General features: G+C 39.5%; 2 protein-coding genes across 8 annotated transcripts in view; one reads left to right on the forward strand and one right to left on the reverse strand.

Moving 5' to 3' along the window:
- Positions 1-7,456: 7,456 nt before the first annotated feature.
- The window catches only part of CRADD (CARD and death domain containing adaptor protein), a 29,135-nt gene continuing 11,464 nt past the window's right edge, over positions 7,457-25,127 (forward strand). For 3 of the 6 annotated variants that reach the window (XR_015743842.1, XR_015743843.1, XM_026698652.2), the window contains exons 1-2: positions 7,457-7,580; positions 9,912-10,210. Coding sequence is in view for 4 of the 6 variants with exons in the window: in XM_026698652.2 (XP_026554437.1) it covers positions 9,913-10,210 (298 nt within the window). In the remaining 2 variants the exon portion in view is untranslated. The remainder of the gene's footprint in view (positions 7,581-9,911; positions 10,211-25,127) is intronic. The other 3 variants (XM_087934595.1, XM_087934598.1, XM_087934597.1) reach the window with 1 other exon arrangement.
- LOC148125609 (uncharacterized) lies at positions 11,304-24,990 on the reverse strand. 2 transcript variants are annotated; one of them, XM_087934594.1, is made up of 4 exons: positions 21,869-22,154; positions 17,195-21,609; positions 16,851-17,015; positions 11,304-16,211 (listed from the first exon to the last, which is right to left on the reverse strand). In XM_087934594.1, exon 2 carries the CDS (start codon positions 20,774-20,776, stop codon positions 20,054-20,056), a length of 723 nt encoding a protein of 240 aa, XP_087790720.1. In that variant the 5' UTR covers positions 20,777-21,609; positions 21,869-22,154; the 3' UTR covers positions 11,304-16,211; positions 16,851-17,015; positions 17,195-20,053. The 2 variants fall into 2 exon arrangements, 1 of the variants encoding a protein (XP_087790720.1); XR_015743841.1 differs by lacking the exons at positions 11,304-16,211; positions 21,869-22,154 and adding an exon at positions 24,829-24,990 and having other exon boundaries at positions 16,642-17,015; positions 17,195-17,310.

A 25,127-nucleotide genomic window follows, 5' to 3' on the forward strand; every position in this document is an offset into this window, starting at 1 on the left:
GTGTGTAACCATTCTATGATAATTACATTTAGGATTTCAGCTTTATTCTTTCAAGGAATTGTAATAAGCCACTTTTAATAATATTCAAAATAATCACTGAAAGATTAGGTTTGGGAATGTCTGCTGTACTTTAAAGAACTATTTAACCAAAACAAACTACAAAACTTAATTCCTTACTGAAAGGGCTCTCCATATACAATCTTTGCACCTCTCCACCTTGTGGAAGGATGCAAAGAACTCCACAGCAGTGCAAAAGGAATAGCTACAGAGATACTTCTGCAGCAATGACTCTTCAGATTTGGAATGGGTTTCCCTAAGTAGAATTCTCACCTTGCTTCACTCCTTTGGTTCTTGCCTTCTCCCTTTTCCTGCTAATACTGAAGACTTTTTGACATCCTGATATCACCTGCCATTTATTTTAAAATGACAAGAAGAACCCTTTAAAGCCATGTTCTTAGTGAATCAACAGCATTCTTTAAGGGATTATTTGCAAACAAGATAAATCATTACTTTTCAAATAGGAAGTTTAACTGTACAGTATTGTTGATTCTTAACATATTGAAGTGTACAGCTCTGTGCAAGGCTGCCTTTGAAGATCACTGGGAAGCTACAGCTGGTACAGAATGTAGCAGACAAACTGCTGGGAGGTATTTATATTATTTACAGAATGCCCCAATCAATTTTAAAAGTACAAATAAAACAAAAAGAAAATAATTCTTAAAAAAACAGTAAGAACTAAGTAGAACCCAGAGCATGTACTGCTTTTATAGCTTTAGAAAATAAAAGATGGGAGGAGATCAAATATATCTGTTGAGGAGGCATATTCCAAATCATGGAGCTTTCTAGACAAGAAACCTGGTATCTCAACCATATCCCAGTATTCTTTGTAGGAGGGATGAGATGCTTAACACACTATCTTTACATGTTCATAGCAGAATGACAGATTTATCGAATCTTAACAATAGGTTCATTCTGCACTGGTGGAGTTGTGTATCAGCATTTTGATTGCCATAATTAGGACTACTTCCAGGATCCAAGTTACCTCTAGCACAGCTCCACATAATGTGTCCTGTAGTAGTCTAGATCCAGCCATATATGGGTAGTCCTTGACTTATAACAGTTCATTTAGTGCCTGTTCAGAGTTACAACAGCACTGGGAAAGAGTGACTTATAACCATTTTATGACCGTTGTAGCTTCTCTATGGTCACATGATTTACATATGGATGCTTGACAACTGACTGACATTTATGATGGTTGCAGTGTCCTGGGGTCAGGTGATTACCTTTTGCAACCTTCTGACAAGCAAAGTCAATGGGGAAACCAGATTCACTTAACAACCATGTTATTAATTTAACAACTGCAGTCATTCACTTAACAAGTGTGGTGAGAAAAGTCGTAAAATGGGTCAAAACTCACTTAATAAATTTCTCGCTTAACAACATAAATTTTGGGCTCAATTGTGGTTGTAGGGTAAGAATCTGTAGTGATCAAATCTTGAGAGCATTTGGTCTAAGTAGGCTCATACCTGATTCCACTAGCCATGGCCTCTATCTATTGTTTAAACAGGAGTCCAGAAGGATTCCCAATTTGCAAGCTAAGTCCTTTTAAGGAAGCATGATATTATCCAGAGAATTTGCCGATGTGAATCTATTGTCCAGATGCTTATTAATGACTAGGAAATCCATAATTTAATTTTTGGGATTTAATTTAATCTCATTTCATCTCATATAACCTCTAGATACGGGTTCAGGTTTCCATAATATTTCTAGCTTGGATTGAGATGGCAATCTTTAGCTGAATGCTGCTGGCATACTGATTCCTCACTCCAACGGAAGGGTGACTTCTCCAAACAGTTTCATACAGATGTTAAACAACAAAGGACTTGCTATTAACTTGAGTGCTGCCGTCCTAGAACTACTGACAGGAATTGGCTCCTTATACAGGAGTAGTTCCACTCATTATAGAAGAGTGCCTTCAACTCCCAACTTGGCAGACAGTCCAGAAGGTACTACATTCAATGATTCTGAATACTGTCAAAAAATCTAATAGGAAAAGGGGGCACATTTCAAGTTGCTACCTAGGATTGACAACCTGTCATGCCCCTGTCAGAGACTGAATCTGCAGAGGAGGACAAGCCGGAGCTGGAGCTGATGGAGATCAAGAGGAAGGCTTTGTTGGCTTCAGAGAAATGTAGGGAGGAGGCAGCCCAGGGCCCTTCAGGATTGGGATGGCTTGCTAGTAGGGAAGGATAGAGGCAGGATGACAGAGAGAGGGCAAGCAGTAGAAATGAGGAGCAACAGAGCTCAGACGATGAACAAGGACCTCCCCCTCCTGATCCCTGTGCACGGAGAGAGGAAAGAAAGCGCAAACAGCACAGGCCTGACTCAGGGGGAGAGCGTTCTGCTTCTCTTCACAAGGCACACCTGGGGACTGAGATTTCAGGAGATGCTGTGAGGAGGGGCATTTGTCAGGAACAAATGCTGAATTGTGGACTCAGTGCCTTGTTCCCTGCTTCATGGACTCAGTGCCTTGTTCCTTGCTCCATGGACTCATTCCTTCTTCCTTGCTACATGTACTCAGTGTCTTAGCTTGCTTCATGGGTTCATTTCCCTGTTCCTATGCTTTGCTGGACTGCTCTAAGCCAGAGCTGCTGCTGCTGCTGCTGCTGCTGCTGCTGCTGCTGCTGCTGCTGCTGCTGCTGCTGCTGCTGCTGCTGTGTGTGTGTGTGTGTGTGAGAGAGAGAGAGAGAGAGAGAGAGAGAACACTTTGCTTTGGGGCTTGCCAAGAAGGTGGGAGCATTTGGGAGGAACTTGGCATTAAAGGGGTGTTTGAACTCTCAGCTGGCTGTGTTACCTGCATTCTATTAATCCCTTCAAGAAATAATCATTGTATGATTATTTGTAATCATCATTGTAATAAATCAAATCAGACAAAACATACCTACTAACTAAAAAAAAATAGCAAATACCCTCTGGAACTTCTGGATCCAGTGGGTTCTAGGGTTGGAAAATTCTAGAGACTATTACCCATGGAGAGGTCCAGACATCCATGATTTATATGCAACAATGATTTTACCAAGCCAAAGGAAAGATCTTCCATTTTCAGAAAATGTCTCATCTCCTCTGAAGTAACAAGTAGTGTGGCATGTACCTATTTAGATACACAGGATCACAATTAATTGCAACAAACCTACAATGGCCATTTACTCATAAAAATTACTGCAGTTCCATCCTCCAGGGCATGGAGATTGAGGTCCTGGATACTCTAACAGCATCCAGGAGCTATAAGAATACTGCTATACAGTACAACCAACAACCTTAGCTTGCTTCTGTAAAACAGTTCCATGCAAAGACATTCATACAGTTACCTCTGAAGCAGTTTTCACCATTGCTAGAGTATCGTACATATCCATGGCAATCCGTTCTCTTTGGCCTTGCCATCCCTGCTGCAGGACTTGAAATGCTTATATATTCACTTGGGCTTCCCTCCAGTTACAGCTCAGCCATGTCATACAGATAATCAGAGTGGGAAGGGACCTTGTAGGTCATCTAGTCCACCCACCCACCCCCGCTCAAGCGGGAGACCCTATACCATTTCTGGCAAATGGCAGTCCAATCTCTTCTTGAAAGTCTCAAGTAATGGCGCTCCCACAACTTCCAAGGGCAAGTTGTTCAATTGGTTGATTGTTCTCACTGTCAGAAAGTTTCTCCTTGTTTCCAGGTTAAATCTCTCCTTGTTCAGTTTCCATCCATTATTCCTTGTAGCTTAACCCCTTCCTCCCTGTGGCAGCCCCTCAAATATTGGAAGACCGCTATCATGTCTCCCCTGGTCCTTCTCTTTACTAGACTAGCCAAGCCCAGTTCCTGCAACCGTTCGTTGTATGTTTTAGTCTCCAGTCCCCTAATCATCCTGGTTGCTCTTCTCTGTACTTTTTCTAGAGTCTCAACATCTTTTTTATAATGTGGTGACCAAAACTGGATGCAGTACTCTAGGTGTGGTCTTACTAAGGCTTTATAGAGTGGTATTAGTACTTCCTTTGATCTTGACTGTATCCCTCTGTTAATGCAACTTAGGATTGCATTAGCTTTTTTGGCGGCGGCTGCACACTGCTGGCTCATATTTAGCTGGTTGTCCACTAAGACTCCAAGATCCCTCTCACAGTTACTGCTGTTGAGCCTGGTTTCACCCAGTCTATATGTGTACCTCTGGTTTTTCTTGCCTAAGTGTAGGACTTTACTTTTCTTGACATTGAATTTCATTTTGCTAGATATGGCCCAATGTTCTAGTCTGTCAAGATCCATTTGGATCTTGAGCTATCTTTTTGGGTGTTAGTTATTCCTGCCAGCTTAGTATCATCCGCAAATTTGGTAAGTTCCCCTTCTATTCCCTCATCTAAGTCGTTAATGAAGATATTGAAGAGTACTGGACCTAAGATGGAACCTTGTGGTACCCCACTGCTTACTTCCCTCCATGTAGACTTAGACCCATTAAGAACTACTCATTGAGTATGGTTTGCCAGCCAGTTGCATATCATCTAGTGGTGGTGCTATCTATTCCACTTTTTTCTAGCTTACTAAGAAGTAGATTGTGATCTACTATATTGAATGCCTTGCTGAAATCTAAATATATTATGTCCACAGTATTTTGCTGGTCTACTAATTTAGTCACTGTGTTGAAGAATGAAATAAGATTGGTTTGCCATGATCTGTTTTTAGCAAACCCGTGCTGACTGCTAGTTATTATTTTACTTGTTTCTCGATGTTGGCAGATCTGTTTTTTTATTATCTTTTCCAGTATCTTCCTGGGTATTGATGTTAGGCTGATTGGTCTATAGTTTCCTGGGTCTGTTTTTTTTTCCTTTTTTGAAGATGGGAACAGCTCTTTTCCAGTCCTCTGGTAGTTCCCCGGTGCTCCAGGGTTAACGAAAGATATGGTGCAGTGGTTCTGAGATGACCTTTGCCAGCTCTTTTAAAACTCTGGGATGTAATCCATCAGACCCCGGTGATTTGTTTTCATTAAGATCAGACAGGTGTTCTCTAACTATTTTTTTTCTTGTTTTAACTTTTATTTCTGGTCTGTCTTTTACAGTTATGTTTTTGGTGGGTTGAACTATAGTTTCTTCTTGCGTGAAGACAGGGGCAAAGAATGAGTTAAGCAGTTCTGCTTTCTCTCTGTTGCCCATGTGTCAGATGTGCATGCTCATCTACTACCAAACCAGAGATTGATGCAGTCTTATTGCTCACAGGCATGGCTTTATTAGAAACCAGAAAGCCAAAATGCCTAACAAATTGGCCACCTATACCCAGGGTTGGGTCAATGGCTTAGAAATAGGATCTATACCAGAGGTCTCCAAACTTGGCAACTTTAAGACTTGTAGACTTCAAACCCCAGAATTCTCCAGCCAGCTCTGCTGGCTGGTGAATTCTGGAAGTTAAAGTCCACAAGTCTTAAAGTTGCCAAGTTTGGGGTCCCCTGGTCTATACTATGGGTATCCAACCTTTTGACTTGCCTGGGCCACATTGAGTGAAGATGAATTATCTTGGGCCACATATAAAATATATAATATAATAATGTATATAAATATCAAGTTTTATTTTTTATGATCTTATGGGGCTGCATGCAGTCCATGGGCTGCAGCTTGGACATACCTGGTCTATACCAATAATGCAGGCCTACTATCTTTTGCAATACCTATCCAATACTGCCCACACTCTGCTTCCCTTCCTCACCATGGTGCTAAACTGAGCCCTCACATTTTCTCCAGAGGCCAATAGTAGTTCCAACCATCACATACTTCACCAGTCTTTGCCACCATGCGCAAGCCATTTCTGTGGCCCAGATTCATTCAGCTACTTACTGAACACCTTTCAATAGGCCAGTTATTTCCACAACTTACAGAACAGCCCCTCAATTGACAAATCCAATCCACACTCCTTCCTTTCCCGGAACCTTCCAGATAATAGTATTCATCTGCCTGCCAAATTCCCCTGATTCCCCCACAGATCTCTCATTCAATCCTCTCCTGATCTCATCAAGAAAATGTACTCAGTCTGGTTTGATGTTCTTCAGCTTGTCTGATCTTCTCTAGCAGACTCAAAACTTTGGGCCCACTTAAATTGGGCATCATTGAGCAGTGTCATCTCGAGAAACATCTATGCTGTCTTGCTACTTCAAGTTGGCAAATGCTTCCTCCTGTGCCTTCTTCAAAATGTTTCCAGTTATCATGTCAGAACATCTTGAAAGACCATATTCAAAGCCCTACTCCCTCATGCATAAATATACTTTCTCCGTAGCACTGATCTTTGGAACATCTTATCCTGACAGCTGATCCTGACCTCCTGTCAATGGTATTTTGCAATGATGTGAAAACTATTTGATGTAGGCAAACGTTTAAACTTTAATTCTGCCACTGATTCTTCTTGAATGTCTTTTATATGTTGGAAGGATATCTTTTTATTCTGGCGGGTGGGGATTGTGATGTTATTTTTTTGCACATTAGTGATATGGGCAATTCAAAAATACTGTTAATATATAAATCATACAATCATATCCTCTATTAATAGTTTATTTCTTAAAAGAGTTTTCTTTAGCAATGAAGTTAATTTCTTGTTTTAAGAACCTGGCCAAAACATGATCCATTCGGTTCTCATAGCCTTTCTAACCACAATGATTTAGAACTCTTCAATAATACTTCTAAAACTTCAGTTTTGAGTCACAAATACAATACTTCTCACATTTCATTATAGTAACTGTTAGAAGAAAACATAATTTAATGAAAAACAGCAAATGTGTGATATGGCCACATCTTAGTAGTGACTACTGGCTTGATATTGGTGCTGCCTAATTCCAGAGAATCACTAGATGGCAACAAAGCATGCAAAATCACTTTACTGCCATCTAGTAGTCATCCGAATTGTTGCAGCGCAATGATATATGCAGCCTATTCAGCCCTAAAGTCTTCCGAAGTTTTTGATTTATTCAGATATTAATGTTGATTCAGCAATATAGTATATTTCATCAGTAAATACCAAAAAGTTAAAATGCAGCTCATTTCAGATATATGGTAATTGTACAGAATTTCGGAAGCATAGATTCTTCTTCCAACTTGAAGAAAGATAGAAATATTTTGTAGCTTCCCCGAGGATCACGCAACTACAATTCGTAGCATAGTCAACGGAATTCTGGGACTTGTAGTTTCGACATATTTAGATGCCAGGCTTTTAGCACATTTTTGGTCGTAATATGGTTTTGAAATAAACTTCTGTTCCTTTTCAGTTTTTACGAGTAACCCACGCATCTAATCACAGAAACAACGTTTCCAGTTTCAGATTGCTGCACCCTTTCCCCTAAAACTAGTAAGCAAAGGGCAAAATGGCGGCAAAAGGATGTAAGAACTTCCGACTCGAATCGTCGCGTAAGTTTGGTTCAAGCGCCCGCCTTTCATCGAGGTCTGTTGCTTGTAAAAAATGTGGGGAAGCAGCACTTCCTGCTTCGCGATTTTCTCTCCAGGAAAAATGGTGCAGAGGGAGCAGTTCACAATTACGCCTGGAGTTAATAAATAACATTTTCGCTTCATTTTGTAAGTACTTTAAAAGAACAGCCTTTTTTGTTCTTTTTACTGTGCTGAGTATGCCAACGGAGCGTTTTCAGAGCAATCAGATTTATTTTCTCAGGCTTTATATAAACCTGCAACTTCATTTCTCTGCAGTTTTTCTTTCTGTGACAACATAATGCTATTTTTACTTATTTTTTAAAAAATGTTACTTTAAAGAATTACATTTTGCAAGTAATGGCTTTCCGTTGTGAGTTGACTGTTATTGCTGCATGCATAATTTTAAATAGAGAAGAATAGCAATGTCTGAAAGCTAGTTAAACCGTACAAAATAAAGATTTGAGCGTGGCTGGTTCTTAAATTGGGTTCTGGATACAGTGGTCTAAAAATATACTTAAGGCAAAATAAGGAAATCTGGAATTCTTCTCACTTCATTAATAGAAGGGTGTGTGCGGAAAATCCTTATATGTTATTCTGGAGTCCATGAAAAAAGATAAAATCATGATTTATTCATTCTATTTGCATGATCTCCCATGTCATCTAAGTGACTCTGTGGCTCAAAACAGAAACCAATTCAATAAAAATAAAATTCAGTATACATACATATTTAGAAACAAAAACTGTTACAAGAAATGTAAACATGTTGAACTTATACGATTACCGAGACCATTTCAAACAGCAATCAGAGAAAAAAAATGCTATTTATTCTCTGATTGCTGTTTTTTTGTAATATTTTGTATTGCTTGCTATGTTTCTGGTTGTAGTTCTAAGGCCCCCTTAGAGCTTCTATTTACTTTTATTTTACAATCATGCAGGTTTTGTTTGAATAGTTTTCCTAAAGTGGTTCACATCAATCTATGGAAAAGCAAAAAAAAAGCTGAATTGGATAATATTAACATTGTGTCATTAAACTGACTGTTTTGAGAAAATCAGGGGTCACAGCCAAAAAGATATCAACCTTTCTTAGAAGACACTAGGATATATAAGGTATTCCAGACGCAGTTAGACAGTTTTAAAGATTGTTGCTACAATAATATAGTGGTTGACATATTGAGGTTTCTGCCAGTGAAGGACTTTGAACAGAATCTGCTAAAGATCTAGGTAGACTGAGGCACATGTGGATATATTGTCTTTTCAAATTCCCCAATTCCAAACATTTAAACTAGAGCAAGCATGTCTAATCCATGGCCTTGGATGGCTAGTAATTAATAAGATTTTGTAAAAAATGTATTTAGAAAGGATGTTTTCTATTTATATACATTAGCTATATTATATATTTTATGTGCTGTCCAAGACAATTTCTCTTCATTCACTACAACTTAGGCGAGCCAAAAGGTTGGACCCATCTGGTCTGTGGATTTAAAAACAAAGCTACATACAAAATAGAAGATGAAACTTGTTCAGCTAGTTTCAGTCAAAATAGTGTTGTATTTTAAATCAGCTGAATTTCTAGCTGTTTTTCAGATAAAATTGTGTTCAGAAATATTGAACCTGTTGCAATACAGGTTAAGAGAGAAGAGCATTAGATAATAATTGGGTTTGCGCACTGTCTTAAGCTGCCCAAGCTTTTGGAGCAAATGGGCACATTTGGAATCTGTGTATATTAAGGGTCCTCCCACAAATAATTCTATGGGCATGGTCAGACCAATGAGCCATCTATCAGGAAACAACCTGATATGACTGCTTCCCATCATTCCTGTAGTTCAGTGTTTCTTAACCTCAGCAACTTTAAGATGTGTACATTTCCACTCCCAGAATTCCTCAGACAGCCAAACTCTATTTAACTTAACTTCTTCTCTATTTAGCTTAACTTATTTGCTGAGTACACTACAATTAACTAGGCTTGTACAGCATTATAGAACCAAACCACATGTTTTTTATAATTTGTAAACCTAGTCACTTTCCTTTGGTTCAGGAAAGAGTATATGTTGTACATATGTTTAAAATTTAACGTAAATTGAATAAATCATGCCAGCTTAAAATGATAAACCATAATCAATGATGTCTATATTTTAGATTTGTCCTAGTCTTTACAACAGATATCAATGGTCATGAAATATTAAATAAGAGTCTTCTGGGTCTTTTAAAATATGCCCTGGACACAACCTGCAGTTCAAAAAACATCCAAGCTAGGTGACACACCATTAATGGTAGAAGTTGTAGTCTCCAAAGATATGGCTACAAATGTCACATTTTGGTGGCATCTTTTCTATAGGAACATGAAACTGTTCTATTATAAAAAATCTTATCATAATCACCTTTATAAAAATAATTAGCCATATTTTACAAATGCACATTGATAGGGTTCCAAAGTGATGTTTTCAAAGTTGGCCACTCACATATTTTTTTCTTTCTCAGGATGGATGCCAGAGACAAGCAGGTTCTGCGCTCCTTGCGCCTGGAGCTGTGTGCAGAGCTGCTGGTTGAGGGTCTTATCATTCAATATCTTTATCAAGAAGAAATTCTAACAGACAATCATGTGCAAGAAATAAAGGCCCAAGTTACTAACCAACGGAAAACTTTGGTACTTCTTGACATCCTCCCAACAAGAGGCCCCAAGGCATTTGAAGCATTTCTAGAATCCTTACAAGAGTTTCCATGGGTGAGAGAAAAACTTGAATCAAAGCGCAATGAAGTTATGCTAATGACTTCTGTAGGTAAGATTTGTTTAAATAATTAGTTTGAGAATATAGTTCTTACTATTAAAAATGTAGAATGTAGTGCTTATTATCAAAACAATTGCATTAGAATTAATATCAGGTTAATTTTTAAAACAAACTTCACAAGTAGCAACAATGCTGATTTAATATCTGGGGTCTTACTCCAAAAACATGTTCCAGGTCTGCAATGAAGCTTGTTCCTGGTAAAATGTTCTTAAGATCCAACATTACCATGTTAGCTGTACCTGTCAATAACTATTTAAAGAAACCACGTCATTTGTACACTCGTGGTAGTTTCATGATCCTAGGAATATATGTGTGTTGAGTTAGAGAGATGATGGTAACATTGCAACTTTAATTCAAATATGCACTTTTTTGGACCATACAGATGCCATATGAACTCACAGATAGTTTTTTTTAAAAGTGCATAATTTATTTAAGGATCTTGTGACAGGTACAGTGATCATAGCCACACCAAATATGAAGTTTCTTTCCTGATTTGGATGCAAATAATTTGAATATTTCTAATATGTACTAGTTTAATCCATATTAACTATGCATCTTTCAGTAATAGACCTGAAAAGAGTTTTATGGTCATTTATTTAAGTTCTGCTTTTCAAATATTTTCATCTTGAGTGCACATAGTTTGAGTGATGAATTTCAGGAGCCATGAATCTACTTTATTTTTCATGTTGCTGTTGAGTGGACTGCTATTTACATCTTTTCTAGTAGAGTTGTGGTGGTTTAAAATGAGTTGGTGAGAGTTGGTATCTGTCTTGGTTGATGTACAGGTCCTTGATAGTAAACCCCTCAAGTGGTGCTAAGTTCACTCCAGTCTTCTGAGTGAAAAGTATAGCAGGAGATATTAGGAGATTCTGGATCAGTAGAGACAGGAATCAGAGGCTTTGAATTAATAATAATGATGTCTTTATCCAAAGGGGTAGTCAAAACACCATAACTGAGCTGAGCATACCTGTGTTTGACAACCACATAGACCAGGATGCAGTGGGCAACAACAATCAGATACTTTGAGATTCGATCCATCAGGCCTACAGTTGTAATGATATCTTCCATAAAATGTTAGTGGTGATATTTCTTCTGCCATTATAGTGATGTACAAGTAAAATTATTAATACAGTGCTTTTTAAAACAATATTTTAATTAGAATTTTATAACACAATAAAAGTATAAACATGAAAAGAAAAAAGAAAGCACAGAATTTTGACTTCCGCTGTTTTTTCTATTCAGTGATTCCCATCTTACTCTTTCCCTGTTCTGTTTAATCCTTTTAATCTCCAAATTCCTCAGTCATCAGTTCTATCTTTTCTTCTTTTAGTTCCATTGTTTCTTCTTTCAGAAAAAAGTCCATGTAAGGCTTCTAGTCTTTTAAAATAGTATTTTTCCCCCTGACCAAATTAATTACTTTTGCCATTTTTGCGATTATAAAATTAAGTCAAGTTTATAATTCAATCTTCTTCTATGATTATTTTATTATTCTTCATCTCTGTTTGTATTGCTGCTGTTATCATATAGTTTCCCATATTTCTTTTTAGTTCAGCACTTATAAAATCCAATAATAATTCTGGTTTGATTATAATATTAATTTGCAGTACCTTTTTTATTATGATGGAATTTGCACCCAAAATTTCTTTACAATGCATGGTAAAGAAATTTCCTACACTAATTTGATACCCCTTTATACATTTTTGACTGTTTAGCCAGTGTTATTTACCATTGGTATATCATTTATATTAAATAATGTTAATTTAACACTAGTTTCCCACATTTTCTCCAATATAGTCATATTGTCAAGGAAAATTTGCAGCCTATAAAATTTTAATATAGTGCTGATTAGATATACTAACAACATTTTGTTCACTCTTGTGTGGTTTGGCATCACTGTTGGCCATCAACCTTGATGATTTTTGTACATGGTTAGGAAATAACAGCATTCCTTGATTTTTTTTTTAGTGATGCAGATTCTGCATATGCATTCTCAAATGTATTTTCCATTAATTACTTCAATGGAAATTAAACTAATTTAATTAATTAATACAGGGACTACATTTATGAATTCCTTCCTTCTTCTTCTCTTGATCGATGTCCTATGGATGCTGTAGGACAGTCCCAACCTTTTTTGTACCAGGGACCAGTTTCCAGGAAATTAATTTTTCTACAGACTGGGTGGGGGGAGGGTGATTTCATGTGCTATCTAGATTCCACACACGTGCAACTGAAGCTTCGCTGACTTGTGTGGCCTGGTTCCTAATAGGCTGTGGACCACTACTGGTCTGCAGTCCAGGGTTTGAGGCTTCTTATTGTAGGACAGAAGTTTTTAACTTGGAATCTATAGAGATTTCAAGGGATCTGTAATCTTGTATGGGGAAAAGAATATTTTAAGCTTAATATGAATATTAAGCTTAAACTAATTTAGCTCATCTTATTATTGATTTCATGGCTTAAATAAAAAACCTCACATATTTTTATTTTGGTGATTATATTTGAGCATTGTTTCCATGATTGGTTTCTAATAACTATAGTTGATGTATTTTGTTTTAGTTAGGTTTTTCTGAGAATGGGTCTGTAGGTTTCAGCAGAGTCTCAAAGCACAAAAAGTTTAAGGAGCTCTACTGTAGATAATGATTCTCTATGTTTGAGAGAAGTTATTGCAGGTGCAAGGTATGGTACAGAACTGCAGGGTAAAAAAGCAGGGATATCTTCATGATTTAGGAGAGAGTATCAAGAAATACTATGAGGTGCTCAATAGATCATAACAGAGTTGACCATTTTAAGTAACATATAAAAGAGTGTGGTGAGATATTAAGGATGAGAGACTCTTGAGGGCAGATTTTTGTATAGATTCAGATTCCATACATTTAAAAAGTTTTATGTCCTTGGTAATTAAGTTTTTACAGTGTAGGGGGAATTCTGGCTTTATAAGCCATGCTGTCTATATTTATGCTCATTGTTCTGCATGTTCTGACCTTGAAGTGTGGTTTGTAGAATTCTGCTCAGCAGAAACATAATGCCGCTATTGTAGTTAGATTCACTTCCTGATGCATTCAACCCTATTGCTTACATATACATACAGTCTTCTGGCTGGTTGCAGATATACACCAGTACAACTTAGTGATCAGTGTAAATCTTTACAATGTTATATTGGATTTACATATTGCTCCATATTAGCTATATTCTCTGTTGAGCATTGCAAATCCAATTTGGAATAGTGTTTTCAGATGGATGCACCCATTTTATGTTACTGAGAATCAAGCTTACAAGGTATATTACTTATGTATCAATAATTTTCAGATAAGTCACTGCTGAAGCATCTGAAAAGATACCAAATTTGTTTGCAATGTAGTGAGAAAAATGAAAGCATGGGCATGGGGGACCTAGAGCTGTTCAAAAACTTAAAGGAAAGTTTCCACATTTCCCATTTTCATCAGTTCTTCTTAAGCATTGATGATAGACTGTTATCAAAACCGTAACCTTCATTCTTTGTTCAACTATGGTGTTACATGTATCAAATAGACAACACCATTTACAACCTGTGCAGTTGCAATCTATACCAGCTGAAGCTCCTGAATGGCCCTCAACCACATGTAGAATGCATTGCAGTAGTCCAAATGGGAGGTCTCAAGAGTATGAATAAGAATGAACAGAGCCTTCCTATCTTTAAATGGATACAATTTCTGAGGCTGTCATAATTCCAGATCATCACTAAACAAACAGTCATAAATCACCAACTACCTGGACCAGTAAGCAAATAATTGGAACATGCACAACAGATAAGAGCTTTTTAATCCCACAAGAGATATTTTAAAGCTGTCTTTTGTTCTATTTTTGGATTATAACTGTTAAAACACATAAAGAGTAGTTACATATTTCTATATCCTATGACCCCAAAATCACTTTAATTCCTTTAAATTATCCAAACTAGGTAAATTAAAACATCAGTATTTCAAATAGAAGATTGGGTAGTTCCCTGCATTGCATACTTGGTTAAACAAGAAAAGCAGCAGAAAAAACATGTGATGCTCATAAATATCTGGATTTCAGGTTAACAAGTAGGTTTCAGATTCAGAAAGACTCCAGTTATCAACAAAAGAAGATTTCTAAGCAATTTCACCTGTGTTTGATCCATCTAGTGGATATGTTTACCATGTCACTATAAAAAGTAGTTTCATGCCTAGTTTTTAGCCAATCAGGTGGTAAGATGACTTCCTAACTGAGGATTTATTTGGAGGAATACTGGCAAAGGCAGAATAGTCTGAAAGGCTCTGCATAATGTTTACAGTTTTTAAGAAAAGTTGTGGGTGTTGGCAGAAATGTTTAATTCTTTCTAGGAATAGCAAGTTAAAATAACACACTGTATGTTTCTGTAAAATGATAGCTGTGCTATGGAGTGAAGTTAAGGTTCCTGTGGGATGTTTTCTTTCTATTTCTCTCCTTCTTCCCTTCCTCCTTTTGTTCTGCTCCTAAATACTAACCATATTACACACACACACTGATACACAATCAATTGCATGTTGGAAAATAGGAGTAGGAAAGCAGTTTTACCCCATTCTTCCCTGTTTTGTGATTTTTGGATTAGCTTATTCATGCAGCTATTTTTGTGTGAAGGGTATTCAGTCAGATTTTTACAGTTTATCTTTTGGCAGATAATCCTAAATCAGAAGTGGGCAACTTTGTATCTTCCAGATTTGTCACTACAGTATTGCTCTTGTCAATCACAGCTGCATGGCTAGTGTCAGGGGATTTGGGATATTGCTCTTCAGAGTTAGGTGGCAAAAGCATGAGCTGTGCCATATTTGAATGAGCATATGATTCATAATGCACCAGATAATAAAGTTAATATCTAATTGTTGTGAATATGGCCTAGTGCCAAACCCCATGCCAGGCTGGCAGTCTACACCCTTTCAGCTGGAAGGCTGGGAAAAGAATGAGACTACTGTTTTCCCTGTAGTTTCTGATTATAGAAATGGCTTCACATTTTATATTTTGACCTTTTGAATGCCAGAAGGATTGCACAGGTGCTGGGTGAAAGGCTAGTCTCTTTGAGCCTCTGTGTGTCTGTGTGTGTGTGCTAATTGCACATCTCATACATTGAAGCTCCTATTTCTCTTTGAACCAGAGCTGTGCATTATTATTATTTTGCTTTACTATAAATGCAAGTTATAATGACCACATACTAAAGCCCTCTTTTTAAGTATAACTCTGTTCCTCTCAGCTGTCACCTTTAATCATCTTGGGTTGATGGAGTTGTTTTTCAGTGCCTATTTGTGGTACATTAGGATTAGGAGATAGTTTCCTGGACAGGAATGCTGAAAATATAGATTGCCAAATGCCATCTAGCACAGTGAAAGAAGGCTAAATCAGAGTTTCTGTTGAAAGATTTCTTTATACTTTTGAACGCAGATTCTGAAGCAAAGTCCTACATTCCTGCCATTTTCTTAATTTGCATAACCTTTGGATGAATTTAAAGTCAATGCATTGCATTGCAGCCTCAGAAATATATCTAAAAAAACCTTTTCAAAATCACCTATTTTAGTTATTGTAGTTTCTTAAATGACTAGAGTAGATGGTAACAGTTAATATTTTTATAGTTTGATCACCTGAAAATTATTAGCTCATTTTGAGAACAAAGACTGTTCTTATTTCCTTTCATATGTTAAACATTTCATTTAAATATATAAAATATCACATTTTTAAAAACCCAGCAACATAAGACTCTGCCTATTATTAAGCCAAAAAAATAAGAACTGATAATAACCTGCCAATATAAAGGAGGAGGAGAGGGGGTGTGTGTTTATAGTAGAGTATGTTTGAGGAAGAGGGTGTATTTCCTGATAACAAGTTCAAACCTTCACACACAAACATGCTGTCACCAACCTTGAACTCTGAATTGAGTGGCCTCCATGGATCAGGGATGACGTAGAAATGTTTCTACAACTGTGGGATGTGCTGGGTATACTAGCTTAGTTCCTGGAGTTCTAATCTGGAATTCAAGTGATGTCTGATCAGATAGGAGGGTTTTTTACCTATGCCAAGAACTATAAAAATCATTCTCAAAATGTTAAGAACACGTTTTTAATTCCTCCATACTGTATTTATTTGATTTCTATGTTTCCATAAAATGCTAGTTTTCTTTGCAATTGGTTTTCTGTCTTTCACTTGTTGCTAGTGTTTTTACACAAGCAGTTGGAGACACAACAATATATTTTTTGCCAAAATGTAATTTGACATACAGTCATCTGCTGTCCTTTTGGTGAAAATTGGAAGAGATTTATACTTATTTGCTGCCAGTTCTTTGTTTTTGTTCTCTCACACTGGATTACTACAGAAAATGGTTGAATACTCAGCATTATAAAAGTTGTAGTATGATGCCAACTACTTTCTTTAACAGTCTAAATAAAACTTAGGTAAGATTCAGCAGTTTGGGCATTGTTTTTATACTACAATTGCATGTATTCCAGAGATATCCTTGGTGTTAATTTTTTTGATAAAATAAAGAAATAGATTTCCTGCCCAGAAATGTCAATCTTTTGTTAAAACCTATAATACTAAAGTAATATTTCTTTTATAGTTTGAAATCTTTTCCTCAGTGATGACTGGGGCAAACATGGGCGTTGTTTACCTGAACGCCAGTTTTCCTTGTTAGGCAAGACACATCAGGATAGGTGTTACTCCTCTTCAGCTGCTAAGGACTGAGTCTATGTAAAAGGCTTATTAGCCTAGCTCAGCCCACTTGCGGTAACTCCTCCCCAGTTCTGCGAAGACTTTGTGACAGACTGAATTGCCTCTAAGAAAAGGGGAAAAAGAACAAGAACGTAATCAGAAACGCCCCCCCATAGGCCATTTGGCCAGACCATTCTCCAAAGGATGGGGCTGACTTGTCTTGCCTAACAAGGAAAACTGGCATTCAGGTAAACAATGCTCATTTTCCCTTGTAAGGCTGTGACAGGTCAGGATGGGACGTACCAAAGCAGGGTTGTCCTCGGGAGGGTTAAGATCGGTCCTGGCCTTCACAGTCTGAAACGACCTGTTGCAGAACCCATCTTCCAAACACCACATCCGCTGAAGCAAAGGAGTCCAGCCTGTAGTCGCAGATGAAAGGCAAATGGGACGTCCACGTAGTCACAGCACTGCGAGTGGAGTGCGCCGTGATGCCCCTAGGTATCGGAAGGGACCGACTGGAATAGGCTTGAGCTATGCATGCCTTGATCCATCTACTTACTGTGGATGGAGTCACCTTTCCTCCCAATGTCGAAGGCTGGAAGGAACAAAAAAGAGATTCCGTCCTGCAGAATTCAGCTGTCCTTTTGATATAAAACTTTAAGGCTCTGCACACATCCAAAGTGTGCCAAGCCTTCTCCAACTCATGGACCAGATGGACACAAAAATCCAGGAGAACCAATTCCTGAGCTCTGTGGAAGGAGGTGTTACCTTAGGAATAAAGGCCGGGTCCAAACGTAAAACCTCCCAGTGGGGATGGAAAAGACAAAGATCAGGACGAACTGAGAGGTCAACCAACTCAGAAACCCTCCTCGCCGAAGTAACTACCACCAAGAATGCCACTTTCAGTGTAAGAAGGTGCAGGCTGGACTGTCTGAGAGGTTCAAACAGAGGTCTGGTAAGGGACTTCAGGACCTTAGGTAAATCCCAAGTAGGGTACCTATGTACCATAGGAGGACAAAGGTTGGTCACACCTCTGAGGAACCTACGAACAGTAGGGTGTTGAGACAAAGATTCTAATTTCCCACAAGTCAGCACTGAAGAGATAGCCGTCACCTGCCTGTGAAGCATGTTGGGGGCAAGACCCTTATCCAGGCTGGCCTGAAGGAACTCCAAAACAGTAGCCACTGAAGCTTGCAGAGGTGAAAAGTTAGCCTTTACACCAAGTAGAAAAGGATTGCCATGTAGCCTCATAAATACGGATGGTTGGGGGTCTCCTGGAGGCCTGAATAGTTTTGATCACCTTGTTGGAGAGGTGGGAGCTTTTTAAGACACCCCACTCAATCGCCAAACTGCCAGATGTAGCCTCTGGGTGAATCAGGGACCCCTGAAGAAGAGAGACATCTTATCAGGAATCTGCCGAGACCCATCAAATCAGCTAACTACGACCTACGAGGCCAATAGGGAGCCACTAATATCACCTTGGCTTTCTCCAATAAGATTTTGCGAATCACGGCTGAGAGCAGAGGCAATGGAGGAAAGGCATACAACAAGCCGGGAGGCCAGCTACAATGCAAGGCATTGGTCCCTTTGCCCCTTGGGCAAAATATCTAGAGAAAAAGCTAGGCAATTGGGCATTAAGGGGGGTGGCAAACAAATCCACCTCTGGCAGACCAAATATGTGCATAATTTGACAAAAGAGAGAGGGATGTAAACTCCATTCAGAATGATCAACTGAGGTCCCGCTCAGCCAGTCCGCCTGAACATTATCCAAGCTCGAGATGTGATCAGCTCAGATAGAAGATGGTGCTCAGCCCATCTACCCAGGGCTTCTGCTTCTGTCATAAGGTCCTGGTACCCCCCTGTCTGTTAATATGGGCTTTAGTGGCAACATTGTCCATTATAACCAGGACATGCGACCCGGAGACCTGATTCCTAAACTGTCTCAGGGCCAAACAGACCGCTCTGAGCTCTAACCAATTGATGCTATGAGCCTGTTCCTCCACAGACCATAAGCCCTGGGCCCAGAGGGAATCCAGGTGAGCCCCCCAACCAGATAAGGAAGCATCCGTCGTGAGGACAAGGCAAGTCTCCACCTTAAAGGAATGGCCCTTGGACATAGCTCTAAATAGCTACCAGTGAAAGTAAAGTAAAACGTGCTTAATCAACTTTACCTTCCGAAAGGAATGGCTTGACCCAGACCTCTGATGAGGTAACAAGAACCACTGCAGAGACCTAGCATGAAGCCTGGCCCAGGGACAATGCCAATACAGGAAACCATTTTACCCAAAAGTTGAGATAAATGGGCTAAAGGGGTAGAATGCTTACTCCGAATGCCCCTAATCATCCCCTGCAGGCTGTCCAGCTATTCCTATGAAAGGAAAACCTGTGACACTGTAGTGTCAATAATGGCCCCCAAATGAAGAAGATGGGTAGAAGGAGTGAAATGGCTCTTTTTCCTATTAATGGAAAACACCAGGTCCCGCAAAACTGACATCGTGACCTGCAGATCCCACTGAGCCCTTTGAAAGGAAGCAGACATGATTAAAATATCATCTAAATAACACAGCAGACGCACCGGAAAGGAACAAAGGTGCCCTATGAGGAGAGCCAGAACTTTGGTGAACACTCTAGGGGCAGAAGATAACCCAAAGGGAAGAACCCTGTATTGATAATGCCGCCCCTGGTAACAAAATCTTAAAAACTGCCTTTGTGGAACAGATGGGAACATGTAAATAACCTTCCGTCAAGTCTATGGATGTGAGGAAATCCCCCTGCCGAACACTCTCTAGAATAGAAGAAAGAGAGTGCATCTTAAAACACTTGTATACAACATATTTATTGAGCCTTTTTAGGTCAAGAATTGTCCTCCATCACACACACCCCCGAGGCCTTGGGGATAACGAAAATCCTGGATTCCCTGTTGGTGAAGGGGGACCTCCTGAATGGCCCTGAAGTCCAACAAATGCTGGATGGCCAATTCTGTGGTCCTTTCTCCCTGTGACCCTAGATACTAGGCAAGAGATAAAGTACCTTGGAGGAGTGTGGTAGAATTCCAGAGAAAGACCCGATCTAACTGTGGACAAAACCCAGGCATCAGAAGTAATTCCCTCCCATTGGTCCGCAAACCAAGATAATCAGCCACCAATGGGAATAGACTGTGCACTAGCGCTGGCGGCGGTACGGGCGACTTCTCCTCCTCGAAAGGGCTGTTTTGCTGTAAACTGCTGCCTGCCCTTGCCCGAATGATCTGGAGGAGGTTCTTGGCATTGGTAAGGGGTCGGATGGCCAGTGGAAGCTGGAACTGGTTTCCCCTCGAAACTGAGGACATTTGAAGTAAGGAGCCATCCGATACTCCGCCCTCTTGAGAAGCAAAGGAAGGATCTTCTGCTTATCCTGTTTTTTCTTCAAAAAGGACTCGATGACTTCGCCAAAGAGCTTATCCCCTTGGACGGGGGAAGACGCTGAATTCCACTTCCTCCTTCCATTTGCCTGCCAGTTGCACAGCCAATACATGCGCCTGGCTGCCACTGAGGAAGCAATGGCTTTCCTGGCAAACATGGTCCCATGCAGAGTGGCATCAGCTGTGAATTCCGTGGCCGCCATATTATTGATGTCCTGGTGGGCTCGGACATCTGATGTAGGAATTCTATCTCTCAACTGCTTCAGCCACTTGACCGATGTCCTGGTGAAGAATGACGCTACAGAAGATGCCTTGACCACCCAGGCAGCCGCCAGGTGGGATCTCTGGAGCAATTGTTCCACACGCTTTTCCTCTGACTTGAGGATCTCCTCCGGATCAGATGGGGCAGAAGATGAGGAAGCCAAAGATGCCATAGGAGCATCCACTGTGGGAACTTGGAGTGTTTTTGTGAGCTCAGGCCTCATGGTGAAAAACCTGCAATTGGAAGCCAGGGGACTGGGTCCTGAGGCAGGAGATTCCAGCTGTTTCCCAATAACCTTCAGGAACAGTTGAGGAGATGGGACATGTCAGATTCCAGCTTGTCAGGTTCCCCCACCAAGGATGGAGCCACTGAGAGAGCAGGAGCATAGTCCTCAACCAACACAGAAACAGTATCCTGGAGAAAGGAACCTCTTTTTGACAAGAGAGCTTCTCGAATCCAGGATTGTCTCTCTGATAAATCAAAAGCTGCAGAAGAATGTCGGGTTGCTCTCTGCAAGCCTTCTGAGATGCCCTTCCTGAAGGCCTTGTTGATCAGAATTTGTAAGTTGACAGGGACATCCGATTCAGAAGGTTCAGCTGGTCTGGTCCCAGCAGCAGTAGAAGGAAAGGAGGATTCCATCCCCTGCCTACTACACCCATGCTCTTCCCAAGGTACAGCTTCTCCCTGAAGTTCATCAAGTTGACTGCCTCCTTCAGAGAGAATAGGAGAAGCGCCTCTCCTGGACACATCAAGGGACCAAATCTGGATGCTGGGCCTAGAAGAAATCCACTTCACTGGTGAGTGATGCTGGAGAAGTAGCTCTTGCAGTCATTAAGTGAGTAGAGGCTTGATGCACCTTGACTATCTGCTTCTCTATGGCCTGATGGCGCCTGGAAGTATCCTTCTCCTCCGCTTTTGAGGCATTCTTCACAGGCTGCTTTCCTTTGGTAGAAGCTTCAGGAGCCACCTTTTGAGGCTTGGCAGCTTTGGAAGCTCTGGTTTCCCTTGGGGCTTCAGCCATCCTGGAACAGCAAGGCCTATTCTGGACTGAAAGTCCTGTGCAAGGAAGAGAACACACAAAGGGATTTATAAAGGGACTTCAGGGGAAATCTTCTCCATCCCCACACCAACCATCACTCTCTTCTGCCCTATGCAACTTCAGTAGGAAGTTTTAACACTTCCTACTGGGACTCATACCCTCCTGGGCCTAATAGGGCAATTAAATATAGACCAGGCATGGCTGGAAGCCCGAAGGCTCTACTTCGGGATAGGGAAACCAATCCCACACCAGAAATTTAAATAAAAAGGCGCCTACCCTTCGATGTCTTCACTCAGCAGCAGCAAGAACTGGGCTTGATGGAGACAGCAAGGCATAGGAGTGGTGGGAAGAAGCAGGCCTCTTCAAAATGGCCACTGGTGATCTCAAGATGGCCACTGGCTCACAAGGCTATTCAAAATGTCCGTTTCTGGCCACGAGGCTTGACTCAAAATGGCTGCTTCTGGCCATGAGGCTTGATTCAATCTGGCCTCTTCTGGCCACGAGGCTTGATCTTCTAGCCCAGAGAGATGGCTCCCTGCAGCTTCGCTGCTCTTCATGGCAGAGGCAGCTCAGAGAGGCAGCGCTAACCTTTCGGCTGCTCGATAAGCCCCGAAGCACAATTAGAGTGTGGTCGCCACCCCCACTCTTCCAAAAAGCTGTCCAGCTTCTTTTTCTTCACCGCGGGATGCCCCAAACAGCCCTGCAGCTCCTGGGAGAGGCCGAACCTTGATCCTCGAAGAAAAACGGCAGTCTGGCCGTTTCACCCCGGAAGGCTCTGCAGCCCTCCGGGTCCTTGAAACAGCCTCAGCTGTTTGGTGGCCCCATAACTTGCTGGGAAGCGGAGCCACTGACTTTTAAAGGGGAAGGCTCTGTCTGATGTTTTTTTTAAAGAAAAAAGGAAAAAAGAAAAGTTTTCCTTACAAGTCTGTCTTTGGGAAGGAACTCCAAAGGCAGGAGAGGCAATTGTTTACACCCTTCTTCAGCCAAGGACTGAGTAGAACTGGGGAGGAGTTACCCAGAGTGGACGGAGCTAGGCTAATAAACCTTTTACACAGACTCAGTCCTTAGCAGCTGAAGAGGAGTATGACACATCCTGACCTGTCACACCCTTACAAGGGAAAACCATATATTTCTTCATTGCCTCTTGACTGCAATATTAGCTTTTTATGTAATTGTTTTCTACTTGTTCTGGAGAAGTTCTCTACAACCTTTCTTTTCTAGTTTACCTGCTGTGTTTAGATGAAAACTGATTTTGTTTTGTTTTGTTTTGTTTTTCAAAACTCTGAAACAGTGAGAAAAAAAATATTTTTTCAATTGCTTTCATTTTCACTTGGATAAATAGAGGATTTCAGTCCTTCCCCCCTTTATGTTGTCAGTCTCTGACCTTTCTGGATCTTGTTAATGATTCTAAAACTTGCCTTTAACTAAAGATCATTCATTTGAATTAAGCTAAATTTCATGTTACAGAAGAATCTTCCTCAAGAGAAAGGGAAGCCTTTGTGGTACAGCTTGAACCTCCTAAAAAAAAGGAGGCTAATTCAGGAGAGAAACTTGAGGCTTTCTCTGCTACTAACACTGTTGTCAGTCCCAACTTTGAAGATGCTAAGGAGAAATTCACCCCCCCCACACACACATACTCTTTCAAAAGAAAAACAACAACATTGGAGCAGTAAGGACTCTTTTATTTTATTTTTTTATTTTTTCATTTATCTTTTAGTGGCTTTAGAGTGGGAAAGCTTTTTAAAGTAGCTTTTATGGTAATTAATTCTGCCGTATTGCTGATTTGGCCTTGAGGAAGACAGTTTTCTTTGTTTGCAATTTTCATTTTTTTAAATGAGTTTAATTGATAGGCTGTCTCTATTACCCCAGTTTTTGCTATCTTTATTGCCTGTGCCCCTAGTGTGTTATCCATTGCTTTCACCAACTCATTCCCTGTTGCCTAACATTCTCCCTGTTCTAGTTATTTTTGAAATATTATTTCAGTTTTAAAAACATGAATGGGAGCCTGGCATCCTGCAAAAAAGAATCCTCAGGCATGATTTCACTTTCTACAATGTTTTTGGTCCTCATGTAGGCCTTTCTCAGGTTAAAGTGACTTGCCCAAGGTCAATTGCCTAAGGCAGGACAAAATTCATTATCTCCTAGTTTCTGATCTTCATGCCTTATTTAACTATCCAGGATAATACAATGTTAATTACTTTGAAGACATTCAGTATGTGTAGCTCCTGGGAAGTCAAAATTCTAGTTAATAAATAGTAGGTAGGTAGGAGAGACATGATCACAAAACAAAAATACTCTTAATTTATGATTATAGTTTCTAGATCTAAAACACACATAGAATATGACTCTATAATGAAAGTATCAATTACATTCCTTAAATGTTTCTAAGAAAATATAATCAAAACCATTCTAGGCAAATTCATGCAACTGTATTGCTTTATCTTCCAAATTCTGTTATACTTTTAATGCTTTTAAGGATTATTCTGAATAATAAGAGTTTTCTTTACTAAGAACGGAGATATTCAGTCTTCAAGCAGCTTATATTTTAATTGTGACCCTATTTGTAAAATGAAACAGTAAATTGAATGGCAGAAATTAATTTCTGTAAAATTTGAAAAGTTTTCTTCATGTCTTTTACTTTTATTGTTCATTAGTTATCCTCTTTTAGCCTCATTAAATATGTTTTTATATTTTTTCTATTATATAAATAACTTGCATAAACAATTTTTAAATACTAATTTCAAATAAGTAATCTCAAGATCCTTATATTCCAATATTAATGCAAATTAAACCTGAGATGTGATTTGGAGAGTGTAAAAATCTGGTGTTTATAAATTATTTGTTTATATACACATAAGACTCAATTTGGTTTTGTGATTATGGCACCAGGCTAGAAAGCAGGAGACATTGACTTCAAGTCCAGCCTTGGACATGAAAACCAGTTGGGTGACTTTGGGCTAGTCACTGCCTCTCAGCCCAACCCACCTCACAGGTTTGTTGTTGTGGGGAAAATAGGAGGAAGAAAATGTGTTGGATAAACAAATGTATCTTTTCTTTTATGTACACTGAGAGCACTTGCTCCAAGACAAATTCCTTGTGTTTCCAATCACACTTGGCCAATAAAGAATTCTATTCTGTTGTGTTCTATTCTATTCTATATGTTCAGTGCCTTGAGTTATTCGTAAAAGTAACAAAGGATCTAATATAAGGATCTAAATAAATACATACATACATACCTCATATTTCCTCTATTTTCAACAGCTGTTTAAAAAAAGGGAACACAATCCATTGTTACTGATGAGGAAATGTGCTTATCATTATGGTTTTGTGCCATCACTTTGTAGCAGTTTTAATTTATTCTGTTTTTTGATATTGCAAATTAAACATCATATGTACTGCTGTCCTTGGAGAAGTGTAAAACTAAAAAATAATATTGAATTCTGATTTTATTCTCAGAAATACTGGAAGGCAATTAGAAAAAAATTATAACAATTTTGTTTAAATTTATTGAATTTTTAATCACACACTGATAAAA

The sequence above is a fragment of the Pseudonaja textilis genome, chromosome 5 (genome assembly GCF_049901715.1).
Source record: "Pseudonaja textilis isolate UNSWEBS1 chromosome 5, rPseTex1.2, whole genome shotgun sequence".
NCBI classification, from domain to species: domain Eukaryota; kingdom Metazoa; phylum Chordata; class Lepidosauria; order Squamata; family Elapidae; genus Pseudonaja; species Pseudonaja textilis.